Source organism: Sciurus vulgaris (assembly GCF_902686455.1).
Source record: "Sciurus vulgaris genome assembly, chromosome: 12".
Lineage (NCBI taxonomy): Eukaryota > Metazoa > Chordata > Mammalia > Rodentia > Sciuridae > Sciurus > Sciurus vulgaris.
This window is the reverse complement of record NC_136473.1, coordinates 43,236,159-43,250,277: the sequence shown is the minus strand read 5'-3', so window position 1 is coordinate 43,250,277 and position 14,119 is coordinate 43,236,159. Positions and strand designations below refer to the sequence as shown.

General features: G+C 41.3%; 1 protein-coding gene across 25 annotated transcripts in view; it reads right to left on the bottom strand.

Annotated features, from left to right (window-relative positions):
- Nucleotides 1-6,594: 6,594 nt before the first annotated feature.
- ZNF438 (zinc finger protein 438) overlaps nucleotides 6,595-14,119 on the bottom strand; it is a 203,281-nt gene continuing 195,756 nt past the window's right edge. For all 25 annotated transcript variants that reach the window (XM_079105836.1, XM_079105833.1, XM_079105821.1 and 22 more), the window contains 2 exons: nucleotides 10,931-12,758; nucleotides 6,595-9,597 (listed from right to left, as the gene is read on the bottom strand). In XM_079105836.1, coding sequence (XP_078961962.1) covers nucleotides 8,982-9,597; nucleotides 10,931-12,758 — 2,444 coding nt within the window. In that variant the 3' untranslated portion in view covers nucleotides 6,595-8,981. The remainder of the gene's footprint in view (nucleotides 9,598-10,930; nucleotides 12,759-14,119) is intronic.

Below are 14,119 nucleotides of genomic sequence, written 5' to 3'. Positions count from 1 at the left end.
TTCCTCCAGCTACACTGTACCAGTTATACAGTTACCATGCAGTAATCTATTTAAATTATTAATCCAGCAAATGGATTAATCCACTGATTATATTACAGCTCTCATAATCTAATCATTTCACCTCATCTAATCTCATGCTACATTGCCTAACATGAGCATTTTGGGGGGACACTTCATATCCAAACCATAATACCCAGACAAAGTAAGTGTCTGGAGAAATGATTCTGTTATACTCTGTCAGTGAGGTCCTCCTATCTTTCCTTCTGGGGATGTGTAGGTTCAATATTTTCATTTTAAAAATTTGTTCCTTAGCACCATCATTTTTTTTTTTTTTTTTTTTTTTTTTTAATGAGCTCTTGCTATGTGCCCTTGCTATGTTGCCCAGGCTGGTCTTGAACTCTTGGGTTCAAGTAATCCTCCTCTCTTAGCATCCTGAGTAGCTGGGACTATAAGTGCATATCCCTGCCAGCTGAGACCCTTCTCAATGAAAAATGTAAACTTTCAGTTTGAGTATGAGATGCCTAAAGATGATACTAGGCACTTTGCAGACATCCTTGGTATCAGGAGGTAGGGCAGGGGTTGCTCTGGGGAACAAGAGCAGGACCAACAAAAAAAACTGGCACCGTCTGGAGGGGACAGTCCCAGGATGGAGCCGCAGATGCAGAAAGCTCACCCTGAAGTGTCCAGGTTGGGCACAGAACTTGCAAGCTGCTGGGGAGGACTGAGTTCCATCCAGTTCATGGCACCTTCCCACTGGGTTCCTATGTGGCCTAAGTTTGCACAGAAAGAGGGTAAACAAGGAATAAAAGGTCATAGTAAGACATTGAGGGCTACCTCCAAGTTTGGGGCCTAATAAATAACTGCCCCTGTTGGAGGAGGAGGGTTCAGTCCCATGTGGTTGGAATGGAGAGTAGTGGGGGCCTCCCAGGGCCTTGGGCCTCCTGGGGTATATCTTCATCATTAGCGAGGGAATGAGAGTGGGTCAGCTCCAAGGTGGGACCTCAACTAGAGAAATGATGGGGTGGTACATGATCAGGAGGTGTGGCCTGTAAAACCACAGTTATATGATAAATACTGGTTTAAAGTGGGGAAATGAGAGGAGTATGGGGAGGGGGAAAGATGTTCAGTGTGCTTCAGAATCAGTGGATATTTCAGTAGACGATATCTTTTCTGTCTTATTTTCATTGTCTTCTAGAAGAATTATTCATTTAAGATATTTTCCCAAAGATGTTGATGAATCTGATGGACAGTATTGGGATGATCTAAGAAGCTGCTGACTGTATTGGCAGTGATGTCAGATTGCACTTAGTAGGGAACTGGCAGGCATGAGCTAATGATTGGATGTGATTCAGGCTGCAGAGATTGGAGTGTAAAAGGTTCATTCAAACTTCACAATGTGCACACTTTATATAAGACTAGTGTGAGCCTTGCAAATCATACCTCACAGTCACAATGTGCGGGGGGAGGGGGGGAGCGCAATCAGCCTATTTTCTAGGAATATGTTCAAAATTCTTGAGTCAGAACTGGCTCTTTCACCTACCCCTCTATCAGTTTTGCCACAGATTGAAATTCAGTAGTCTCTTTGCTATGTTAAAAGATTATTAATACTGGAGTGTGCTCAGGGTCTTGCCAAACACATTTTAAATCCTTGCAATACCAAACGCCTTGTGCTATTTCTGAGTGAGTTATCTGTAACCTTCATAGCTTGCAAACTGATATACTCTCCTTATCCCTGGAAGAAAACAAATTGTGGGTTGTAACCCATGATTTCCTATCTACTCTCTCAACTCTACCAAATGGCTCAATTTTGGGGCACTGGGTTTTCCCTTCTGGGACTGTCAACAAGGAGGCCAATTAGTGTCCATTATAGCAAAGGATTTTGTGATGTGGAAATTTCCCCAATTGAAACTGGACCAAAATCCCCAATTAATCCCACAGGACCCAGAAAAGCATTGGAGTCCTTTGTGATAATTGCATAAGCTTGCCCTCTTCAACAAAAGTGCTCATGCTTACAACAATTATTGTTACCGTAATTATTATTTCCCATATAAGACATGAACATGTTTGAGTTAGTCTTTCAGCACACCGATGAAAATCAAAGCAAAATGAAAACATCCAATTGTTAGTTAATACCTGCCAATTTCCTTCTCCCCCAGGGCCTTCCATTATCATTGCAAGAGCCAAACTATTCTTTGGTCTATGCAAATGGAAAAGTACAGCTTAGGGCAGCAGCTCCCAGGTAAACCCACTGGTCTAGAAGTCTAGAAGGCATGTCCAGATCAGTGCTGCTCTGTGCCAAGCTGGGTTCAGGAACCTGGTGACCCCCAAGAGGGCAAAAATGATGTGTGGTTCTCCACATGAGTGTGAGCACTCCCAAGCTGTGTTGATTTGGGAAGATCCTAGAGGACCTGTGAGTTGTTCCATAAATACTTATTTGGCAACTTGGGATAAACTTAAACTGCTATAAAAAGGGAAACCAGACCTATTTTCTTTAAGCCAACACACTAAAACTGAAAAAGACAGACCTCTAAGGAATATACACAGGAGTATGTGAATTAACTAGGTGTTACCTTGGAATAGTTGGGGCTAAGTAACAGGTAGGTGAAAAGTAGAATTTTCTTTTCACAAGGTGCTGGCCATCTCATAGACAAGGAGGCAGGAGCATTTGGATGCCTCAACAAAAGAGAGAAGATGGAAAGATAGAGATCACTTTGAAGTCCCAGAGGTGTCTTTTTTTGATCATGTTCTAGGTTTGTGACCAAGGCCTGGCAAATGGCAGAACACTCAGCAGGAAGGTGAGGCTAGGAAGAGGGAAAGGAAAGGACCATACTCTTTGATTTAGAAAAACTCACCAGAGGTGTATTTCTTAACAAAGAAGAATTGAAAGAGGACTGGTGGAGGTAGGAAAAGCCACTGGTTCCAATACTGCCAGAATTTGCATTTTCTTCAGAGGACTTGATTTCTGCCACATCATTTTGCTTGAATTAGGATAAGAAATTGAGACAATTTCAAACCCAACCCAAATGCAGAGCTGGGAACTCTCTCCAAGTAAAACTAAAGAAGAGTTTCACGTAGTCCCTAAGTGATGATCTTGAGGATATACAAGGGGGCACTGGAGGGCCACCCAGGCCTTTACGGGAGTGGCACCGAAGGCCTGCCTATTGGTCACAGGATGCCTGAAATTCTCAGCATTGGTTAACCCTTGACTTGAGGTCACCCTTCAAAAGGCTTATAACATACAAATTTGTGAGCTACAGTCACTTATCCAGCCTGATAGCAGAGAATGAGCACAGAAAGGCCCTGATACCCTAATGAGGGGCCGGAAAGTCCAAAGTCTACAGCTTTTTCTTTTGAGTGGTGCTTGCTCATTAGGGGTCATGAAATCAATTCAGTACAGGTAGTCAGCTTTTAAAAGATCAGGTAGAACTGGGCTTGGTGGTGCATGCCTGTAATCCTAGAGAGTCAGGAGGCTGACTGAGGCAGGAGGATCATGAGTTCAAAGACAGCCTCAGTGAGACCCTGCATCTAAATAAAATATAAAAAAGGGTGGGGATGTGACTCAGTGGTTATCACCCCTGGGTTCAATACCCAAAAAGAAAAAAGAAAAAAAAAAAAAAATCAGAGCAGCACATGTCAAGCAATGTGTATTATTATGGACACTATTATTTTTATGAAGTTGAACTTTTGTCTCACTTGTAGGCATCTGCCTGTGTGTTAGGCTGAGAACATGTCTTTCTTGTTGTGGATCATTGCCTTTTCAGGACTCTGAGGCAGCAGGGCTGTGGGATTGGGGCAGATGCACAGGGGCACTAAAGCTGAAGGGATAAGACAAATTCTCCTTCTTTCAGTTTTGCTGAGGCCTGCCCTGCTGATAACAGCACAGCTACCCCTTAATATGGTAAAACTGTATTTTTCAACTGAAAAGATAAAATACAGCAAAAAACATTGAGCACAAAGGAATGTGTACCTCCTTCCAATCTCCCAGCACCCCTTTCCTGAATGAAGTCACTTTCCATACAGTTTCTATGCAAATTCAAGCACACATATCCCTTTTTGCCCTTTTCCCCCTTCTAAAAAGCAGATGGGACACATTATACATTGTTCTGCACCTTGCCTTCTTCACGTAATACACATCTCAGCACATAAAGTACTACCTCAGTCCTTTGTACTACAGCGTAGTAGTCCATTTCGGACTCTAATATTTTTGACCAGTTCTGATGACAGTTGTGTGTAGTCTTTTACTTATTATAAACAATGCTGCAGTGAATATCCTCACTTATCCATCTATGCACTTATGCAGCAATTATCCATAGGGCAATTCCCTAGTAGAGGTCTGCACATTTTTTGGATTTTGAGACACTGTCCAATTTCTGTTGAGGGTGGACCAAAATATTAGTGACCTTTGGGTGCCTGGACACTGGAGCCAGGTTTCTTCTACTATTGTAGTGCCCCATTGAGCCTTCCATCACCAAAAAGCAGCTCAGACCACTCTTGAAACAGCACTCCTGTCTTCCTGCTTTGCCCTTTCCTATCTTTACTTCAGGAAAGAATACATAAGTCTTTTGAGAGACAGTCCTCTTGGAGATTTTAGGATAACTTTTCTTGGGTATAATCATTGCCAAAAAGGCTTGGTTCAACAAATGTCCTATGAAAAACTTGTGTGCTTTAGTACAGACGAGAGTGGGAAAAGGGGTGTGTGCCAGTTTTCTAAGAATGTGCCCTTACATATTACTATTTAGCCAGAGCTTTGGGAGGGTTATGCAGTGCATGTGATTGAGTCACCATGGTCAATTTTCTGTGGTAAGAGGTATACATCACAACTCAGATAGTAACCAGATCGTATTCATTGCTGTCTCTGCAAATACCTATAGAAGACATAGTGTCTTTCCTTGCAACTCCAAGGAGTAGATTGAATTAATATTTAATGAAAGAAGGGGCAATCTTTTGGGTAGTACTTAGTGGGTATTTGGCTTATTAAAAATCTTTTATAATGCTAATAATTTGCAATATAATATAATTTGTAATCTTACATCACTTCTAGTTGTCACATTTGGCTTTCTTCAATGGATAGCATTTTTCCTAGGATTAAGCAACACACTGAAATATTTTCACACTTCCGAGTATGAAAATGTGATGTATTTCCAAGCCAACATCTGCATACTAAACACAAATTTAAAATAGGCCTGAGAAATGGTGGTTACAGTTTTATTATGGAGATAACCATGATTATGGTTATAGGAGATGCAATGAACATTTCACCTGCAAAAGCGACATTCCTGAAGAGGTGTATATCGTTAAAATATATATCAGATTGCATGCTGATTGTCCAAGGTCAGTTTAAAACAACTGAAGTTAAAAACCTGTTCTGCTAAATCCCAGTTCATCTTTACCAAGGCACTTTTTCTCAGGAGCTCAGTATAAAGGGGACACTCTATAAAATATGTACCTAACAAAGCATGTCAGCAGCTTGAATAGAGTAAACCAGGGCAGATCTGAGAATTCTAATAAATAAATGAAGTTGAGCATTTATTGCCAACAATCATGTCACTGGGGCCACAGAAAACTGGAGCTGCACAGCTGGGGAGGGGAGGAGTCTGTAGCCAGAGAAGGCAATGGAACGCACCCAGGTTTGATTATTTATGGTGTGCTGATGAAGAGAGAGCTTTCCATATGAGGTGCAGCTTAACAGAGGAACAGTGAAGCTGAACTAGGAAGAGGTCCAGCAAGAGAGAGAGAGAGAGCAACAAAAGGGGACATGAATAAAAACGACAGGTAATAAAACAATACAAATCTAAAATGCTGTAACTTTCAGAAATAATTTAGGGCCAAAAGAAAAGAAAAAAAAATCTGGTTTTGCTGGCTTTGGGACAATTTTCAAGAAGCAAAAGACATTAAGCAAAATGAATGTGCTGAGTTGAAGACCAAATCTTCCTTGATGCCTTCCTAGCTACAAGTTTGGTTGCTTCTAATGCTGATTTATTTGTAAAAGGCAAAGTTGCAATTTTGAATTTACCTGATGTGATGTACCTATTCCCCTTCCCCCAACAACTATCTACTGTCTACAATTCCACGTGAGGTACGGCACCCTCTAGGGCTCTATGGTGAACAAAGGTCCTGCCCTCAAGAGGCTTATTATAGTCTAGTATGGGAAGCAGAACAAGCCCAATGCCAGTTTCTGGATGGGGTGGAGTGGGGAGAACGATGACAAGTTAGATCAGGGGCCAGGAGAGGACACAGGGGCAGCCACAGGAAGGTGCTGTCCTGGCTGAGACCTGAGAAATGTGGGCCCCCAAATGGAGTCTGAAAAGACATCATTTAGTGAATTTTATCGATTCAATAGACACTCGCCAAACCTCCATGCAATCCAAACCCGTTTTATTAAAAATTAAAATGTACTTTTTATGCAGAGAATCAAAATTCTGTGGTTCTCAGTAGAGCTTTCATCCTTGAAATCTGTACTTAAGGTCTACCTGAGCTGTTTTAAATAATCTTTATATGGTATAACATATCTCTTCTTTCAAATCTGGTCAAAAGTGCAATAAATACCAGCCACCTGTTATTATGTAACCCAAATGTGCTGGACATTTTATTTGCATCTCATGGGCTCTTCACGACAATGCCCTCAGATAGGACTATTGCTGGCATTTTACAGCAGAGGGAATGGAGTCTCAGAAAGGAAACCCTCAAGGTCACAGGAGTAAGTGTTAGAGAGCTTTTTTCTATACTGCATGACCTTTAGGTTAAGTGTACAGGTTAGGACTGTGCCAATAACACTTCTAACACCCAAGGGAGGCCCTGAACTGTTTCCAAAATTACTTTAGCTAAATTCCTCCCTTGTCTTCCTACCTCCCCAGTAACAGCCTCTCTTCCTACCATTCTGAGGAAGAACTGCTTTAAGGGCCAGAAACTCCTTACTTTGGGTGGCATTGCGGCTGTCCACACCGTAATGCAGACAAGTGTTTCCAGGGCTAAGAATTTTAACAAACATTAATGGCATCTGGACTCCAAGTTCCCTTCTCTCTAAGAATGAGTTTTCTTAAAAATGAGTGTTGACCTCTCCAGTCTTTCCTGCCTGTTCCCCTGCCCCCTATGGACTAGTGTCTGATGACTTGCCTAAATTCAGTTAGGACACTAGAGCCACTGCTCTGAAATGCACTCTAGAAAGGGATCCTGCCAGAGGCCCTCATCCTGAGCCAATAATATCTTCTGTCTTCCTTTGCTCTTTTCCCCATTTCCAACTCTGCTTCCATCCAGAGATTGTCTATGATCTTACCCTGGGAATATGTGGTTAAATGCAGGCCACAGGTAGGTGTCTCCACAACCCAGAGGACATCAAACTTCCCAATACCTGCTGGGTGATGCAATCATGACCTCCATACATATCCAGACTCACCAGTCTGCCCTTGACCAACTGGTATTTCTGAAATGATACTTAATATCTGAGGACTGAGCAGTCTGCAAATTATTTCATAGTCTGAATTTAGGGCCAAATAATTGTCTTGGGTAGATCTCATTTTGTAATGTCTTCAAGACCAGTCTTCCAGGAAACGAACTGGCAACTGTACTGAGTGGTACAGCTATTTCATTACTAAACAGGGATTCTAAAACTATGAAACAGTGGAGGTCTGATATTAACCCTTTGAATAGGGTATAGTCTGATCAATTGATAAACCATGGCAAAATCCTTCAGAGAATTCCAAACTTGCACTCCCCCCCTCAAATTCATAAAACTATTTGCAAACAAGGCAGGGATTAAGTTTGCCTTTTTTGCACTATTTTAGCCACATGGCACCTATGACAAAGATGACTTAAGACCCATTAGCTTATCAGTTAGAATTTAGTGCTTCCTCTGTTGGGTAACTTCCTGTATCACGGAAAAATGTTATGACCATGCCTGGGCCAACCTTCAGCAAACAAGGCTGGCCACAAGCACACTACTTTCTTTCCTGCAAAAGCGGCAATTCTATTGAGATGAATGCTCTGACTCCCCTGTCTCAGAAAATGATTTTGCAGCCAGGATGACCAGAAACTTCAAATGGCAACTTTTCTGATTCAAGGTAATTTCCCAGGAATTTAAGAGGCAATCATTTACTCTTGACTTTCAAAGACAGCCCAGGCTTGAAAGGTATAGTTGTATCTAAAATTGATCAGCTAGCGACAACCCTCTGAAGTTACTGGGGAGTGAGAGAGCAGTCGAAACACCTACACATCTGGACCGAAACATCTTGTTCACTTTCCAGGTTGTAAATTTTCTGGTCCCAAAGACTATTTGAAAACAACTTTTTACCAAGAAAGTGGATTTCTTTATTAGCTGAAGTACTAAAAATTCTTTATTATTTTGATATGGAACACTACAGCTGTGAGACTTGCCAAGTTATCTTCAAGGCAACATGCATTTAAGAAAATCATAAAATCACACACAGAAATCTAAGTCTTAAAAGCATATATTTCAAATCATGGTAGAAGACAACCTTATAAAAAGACTGCTTGGCAACATATTCAAATAAACCAAGGAATTTAATAAATATCAACATTTACTATCTAATTTGATACCATGGTTGGGACTGAAATGGAATTGCCACCTGTAAATTCTTCACATTTGTTGGTGTATGTAAGAAAATATCTGAACAAAAGGACACACACACACACACTTTTACTGAGAATTATTTGAAGAAACCTATAATCCTCTATGTTTCAATCTCCAAATTTTGATCTTTTTATTTATTCTGAAATAAAGTCTAAGATAAAATAAAGTCAGTACATAGAATTTTAAAGTCAGACTGCATATGGTTAGAAAAATATGCATCCAGGGCATATATTTTATTTCATAAGAAAATAAAACTATGTACAAAAATTACTTGCGTTCATTAATGTTGATTCTAACTTGTTTTATTCTTAAAATTAAGTACCACCATAAAACACAAAGCTTTGATAGAAAGGTGCTAGCAAAACTCTCTTTAACCCCAGTTTGCCTCAGGGTTTCATTTTCCAGTTTTACTGGAAAGTTCAATCACTCCCTGGTTCGAGAATGTACTTAAAATAGCCCAAAGTTTGGAAGGGTCCTCACAGTTATGTCTGTGTTCCCAGTGCAGGAAAAGCTCCTCCTTTCTTCCCAGTGTCTGGGCACAAAGGAGACAGTTAAAGCCTGAATGGGACCAGAGGAGAACAGTATGGGGGCTGGGACACTCAGGGCCCTGGGGTTCTTCCCCTGGCTCATTTGCTCCTTGTTGGCCTCCTTCATTTTCCATGAGTATTTCCACACCATTCTGGTGGTGAAGGTAGAGTGGTCTTCTCAATTTAGGGAGTGCACGGTACTCCTCCTCAGAGGCACAAGCCTTCACCTGCCGCCTTCTCTCCGGATGCTGTTTCCAGTCAGGAGCAGCATGTTTAACCAGCGCCTCCTGAGCTCCTTTGGTGCCTGGTAAGATTCCCTCTTGCAGCCTGCCCTGAATTTCCTCTCCATGAACATAAAGCAGATGGAACTTTATTTCAGCAAAAGATTGAGCAGTGATCTGACAACGGCCACACTTGATTTGTAATTTGACTTCATCTGCCTGGTTTAGAAGGAAGTCTTCCTCCAAGCTTGACTTGTTTTCCCTGAAAAGGCGGGGGAAAGTCTATGTAAGATTTCATGGAAAAACACAACTGGAACTTTCCTTTCAGTTCTAAGCCCTCAGGGATCTAAAATACACCTACTGTGAGAAGTAAAAAGAATGGGGTAAACAGAAAGAACCAAGGAAGCAGAAGCCTGGGAAGGACTCCAGCAGCAGTCCTGTTTCTCAGGACATCAGGGGTCATTTAGGAAGAGTCTGTGCTTCTGTGCCTTTCCCCGGCAAGCCACCTCTTTGGTTACCACAGGAACAGGGGAACGTAACACGGAAGAATTATGGAGTATAAAGTCAGGTGCTACAGGGTCTCTTGCTGCAGTTGAAGGTAAATGTCCCCTACCACCCACTGTTGCCCTCCCTATCCTTGAGCACAAAACACAGTTTGGACATTTTACTCAAACATCAAAATCTGACAGCAGGAAAATAAGAAGGAAGGTTTCTTTGTACACTAGTGAAAAGCATGGAAGAGGCAACAAATGCTTAACAAAAAGAAACTACAGAAAGGCAAGGAAGTGGTAGGAAAGGCAAGTCCTATTTATTGAATATGACAGAGTAAGCCAAAATTGAATTGAAAACATTTTGAGCAAATGGAACAATGAAAAATAAGAGGCAGAGAATTTAAAGTGCTGAAAAAAGTTTTCTTTTCATGATGCTGATAAGAATTAATTCCAGTGAAACTCCTTGTTACTTTGGTGGAAAGAGGATACACATGGCCCACACTGAGGGCATTTCCCTGGTTCGTTACTGCTGTAAGGTCTGCTTGCCAGGCTTCCAAATTACATAGCTTATTTATTTATAATGCGAGAAAGCAGTGCTTGCAAAAAGGAATGACACAGATTAATCTGGCCTGATAGGAAAATGGGGCATGTTAGGTCTGGGTGTCTTAGGGAGTGGTCAATGCAGCAGAGATCTTGAGACTCCACCAAGAGTCACCCTGTGTTATGGGCAGATGCTGTTGTTTAGATAGAAATTCTGTGGACATGAATTTGGGGAAAATTATTTGTAAACACTACCAAGAACTATATATGTTAATTTACTATTTCATTTTCAGATGCAAGAATAATCTGTCACCCAATTGTCCTGAGCACACCTCAAACTAGCATTTCTTCCCTGGCATACATAGGTTAATTAAAAATAGTGACTGACCAGACACCAAAGAAAATGAGATCATTTGATACAGAACTAGGGGGAATAGGTAGCTACCTTATGAAATCTTAATCTGAGAGATGTTTTCATAAAATCTTATTTGAATATGAAATCTTCCCCTCTTCCCCAAATCAAAACAGGATTTTGTGCCGGACTTCCACTCCATTAGCACTCACCTCTCCAGGGGCCCCTCCATCCCTTGCATACTAGGGTCTCTGTCTCTGTTCTTTGGCATGGCCCCTGGCTGTGGTTCATTGGGCGAGGGCTCAGTGCTGATCACGACCCTATGCACTTCTTTCAGATGGCCAAAATAGACTCGGATGTGACCAAATACTTTTGCACAAAACTCACAACACACGAGTTTCTTCAGACGATTCTCACTGTGATGAAGTCTCATGTGTGTGCTTAGACTGCCAGAACGTACATAGGCCTTGCGACAAATCCGACAACTGTATGGCCGTTTGTTGGTGTGTGTATTCATGTGGTCTCGAAGGTGCTGTTTGAACTGAAAGTGGTGGTTACAGACATGACATCTGTACCAAGGCTTCTTAATGCCAGAGAATCCATTTCTGAACACAGAGTTGGGCTTAGAGGAAGGGCTGTCGTTCTGCTTACAGCTGAGATATTTAGAAGTGAGTGAATTATTTAACAAAGTGTCCTGTCCCAGGCTGCTGGGTGTTTGTGATGGTAGCACAGCTGCAGGAGAAGCAAGAGGAGCCAAAGCAGACACAACAATTACAGGTTTAGGCATAATGCTACGGTATTTTTTCAGGACCCCAGGTTTTTGGTCTCTGGATTCCTGGGGATCATTTTTTGCTCTTTCTTTACCATCTCTACACTTATTAAGAATGCATTTCCTCCTTTTCCCTTGAAATGTCAAAATTTCATCTGGTATCTTTCGTTTTCTTCCTCTTCTCTTGGCTGCCCCACCGTTCAGTTTTGTTTTGTGGTTGAGATCTAGTTTGGTAACTGGACAAAAGGCACTTTCACAAAGACTCTGCTTTGACACCTGTGGAACAGGCATCTTACTGGCCATTTTGGTGGCTGCATTAAAGTCTTCTGTGATGGAGAATCTCTTATCACAGTCTGCCCCAAGTAAAGAAAAATCTGCAATGTTGGCATCGGATTCAATTTTGCAAACCTCTGCTGTTTTCATTCTAGAGTAGGGTAAGATTGGCAGCTTCCCTCTGGGGACTGAAGAGATCAATTGAACTGTACCGCCCAAAATGGTTGGTGATAAACTGGTTATGGCTTTTGCATGATCAACTTGTTCTTTAAGTTTTTCACTGGCTACAGCAGATGGTTTACTGGGTATTTTCTTGCTTGTAAAGTTTACTCTCTCTGAAATCTTTGGGAAGCTCTGCTTGGCACAGGGCTCCCCTGGTGTAGACAATGCTGGCATGGCAGGAGGAGTCACATCTCCATGGTTGTTGGTTACTGGAGATCTTGAGTCTCTGTGGCCACTGCCACTGGTCAGTATAGCTGTGTTGATGCTGGCTGGGGCTTTGTCTAGTGATGGCAGCTTCTTGCAGGGACTGGGTTTATGTGGGATTTCAGGATGGGCAGGTACAGGAGACATCTGAGGACACATCTGGGTTTGAGCAGGCGATTTGTTACAGCCACTCTCAGGAGAGCTCAGGATGGTTTTCCTTCTTGATCCTTTGTTACTTCTTGGGGGTTGATATCGGGGAATAGGCAGTTTAAGATTTTCAGGCATTCTGGGTTTCTGAACTGGTTGAGGGGAGGCAACATGCGGCAAAGCAACAAGAGAAAATGTCCCCTCCTGGCCCGCAACCTGCATCAGAGCATAGTTCTGGGTAGGCATCCCCAGCGGCTTGATGGAGGGCCCCAGATTCCCCTGATCGGAGAGTGATGGTGAATGACATGGCAGCACTCTGGATGTTAGGACTTTGGGCACAATTTTTGGTGCAATGGTCCTAAACTGACTCTTATTCTGCAAACCTTTTCCACTCTGTGTTGTTCCAGAAGTGTTGCTTGATTCAACTGAAATGATAACATGAAAAGTTATTGTAGTATAACTGTCCTGTTATTGAGAGTTCACATCATCATCTGATTTATTCTGCTTACAACAGATTCCTTGATGTCCTCTTACCCTTCTGAGTAAATGCCCATGCCTTTCAAGACCCAACTTGAACATGAACTCCTGTCCAGCTTCACTGAGGATTATTATTCTTTTCTATGGTTCCATACCCCCTACTATAATATAAACCATTTCCCATAATGATCTATGTGTTTATGTGTGTCTCTACCACTAAACATACAGCTTCTAGAGAGGAGGGTGCTGTCCTCCTTCTTGTACTCTGCAAGTCTGTCCCCTCCATTTGCTCAATTCTGACTCACCTTCACAGCCTCACCTATTTTCCTGATTTGAGCTACAAAGTTTCCTCTGGTATAGTCTGTTGTATATTTTATTTATTTTATACACATGCCCCGCTTTCCCTATTATACTTAATCTTTATGAGGGTAAAGCCTAAATTTTGATTACCCACTGTCTCTGTGGTATGAAATAAATATTTCTTATGTCAAACTTATTTTTCATTCAATTTCAGGATACACCATTTGACCCACTGGCAGTGCGATTTGTTTTGCACTATGGATGAATTCCAGACTGAATGCTAGCTTTGTTGCTGTCTCCCCATGTGACTTGTGAATTTCTTCTCACACCTTTCAAACTGTTTATGTGCGCTTTTGCAATTAAATCACCAGTATTAAAAAAAGCTGATGTGACACCTTTAAAAAATGTTGAACAAAAACAAAAAGAAACAGAGTGATAAGACAGAGAGATGACATTAAAAAAATAATATGAATCACACAAAAAAGCACTTCTAGGATACTAATAGGAACAATTTTAACTGATAGAATAACATTTGATTCTCCCTCAATTTATTAGCCTTACCAAAGACCAATTACTACAACCTTGAGAGAACAATTAAGGGGCCCTGCTTCTAAGGACTGAATCATCTATTTTATTCCCAGAGGCTGTAAGGTCACAAGGCTTGGTGGTGGAAAAGTTTCGTTTCTAAGAACTTCATATTAATCAAATTTCAATTCACATTTACTAGACACCTATGCTAGTCTAGGAACTGGTTGTTGCAAATCTACAAAGCCCTTTTGAAACTCATGGGGCCACATGTGTTTTGCAATTTATACTTTCAAATTTTATAAAAGTAATAAGATGCATATATCAAATGTTACATAATGCTCAGAGGAGCCCATAATTAAATCTATTGTCACTTCTTATAGCAAAATATGTGAGTATCCACAAGTAAGACACATGAAGATTTTTAAATTGTCTTATTTCAGTTCAGGTTTTTGCCTATGAATGAGTTTTATCAATTTTTTGA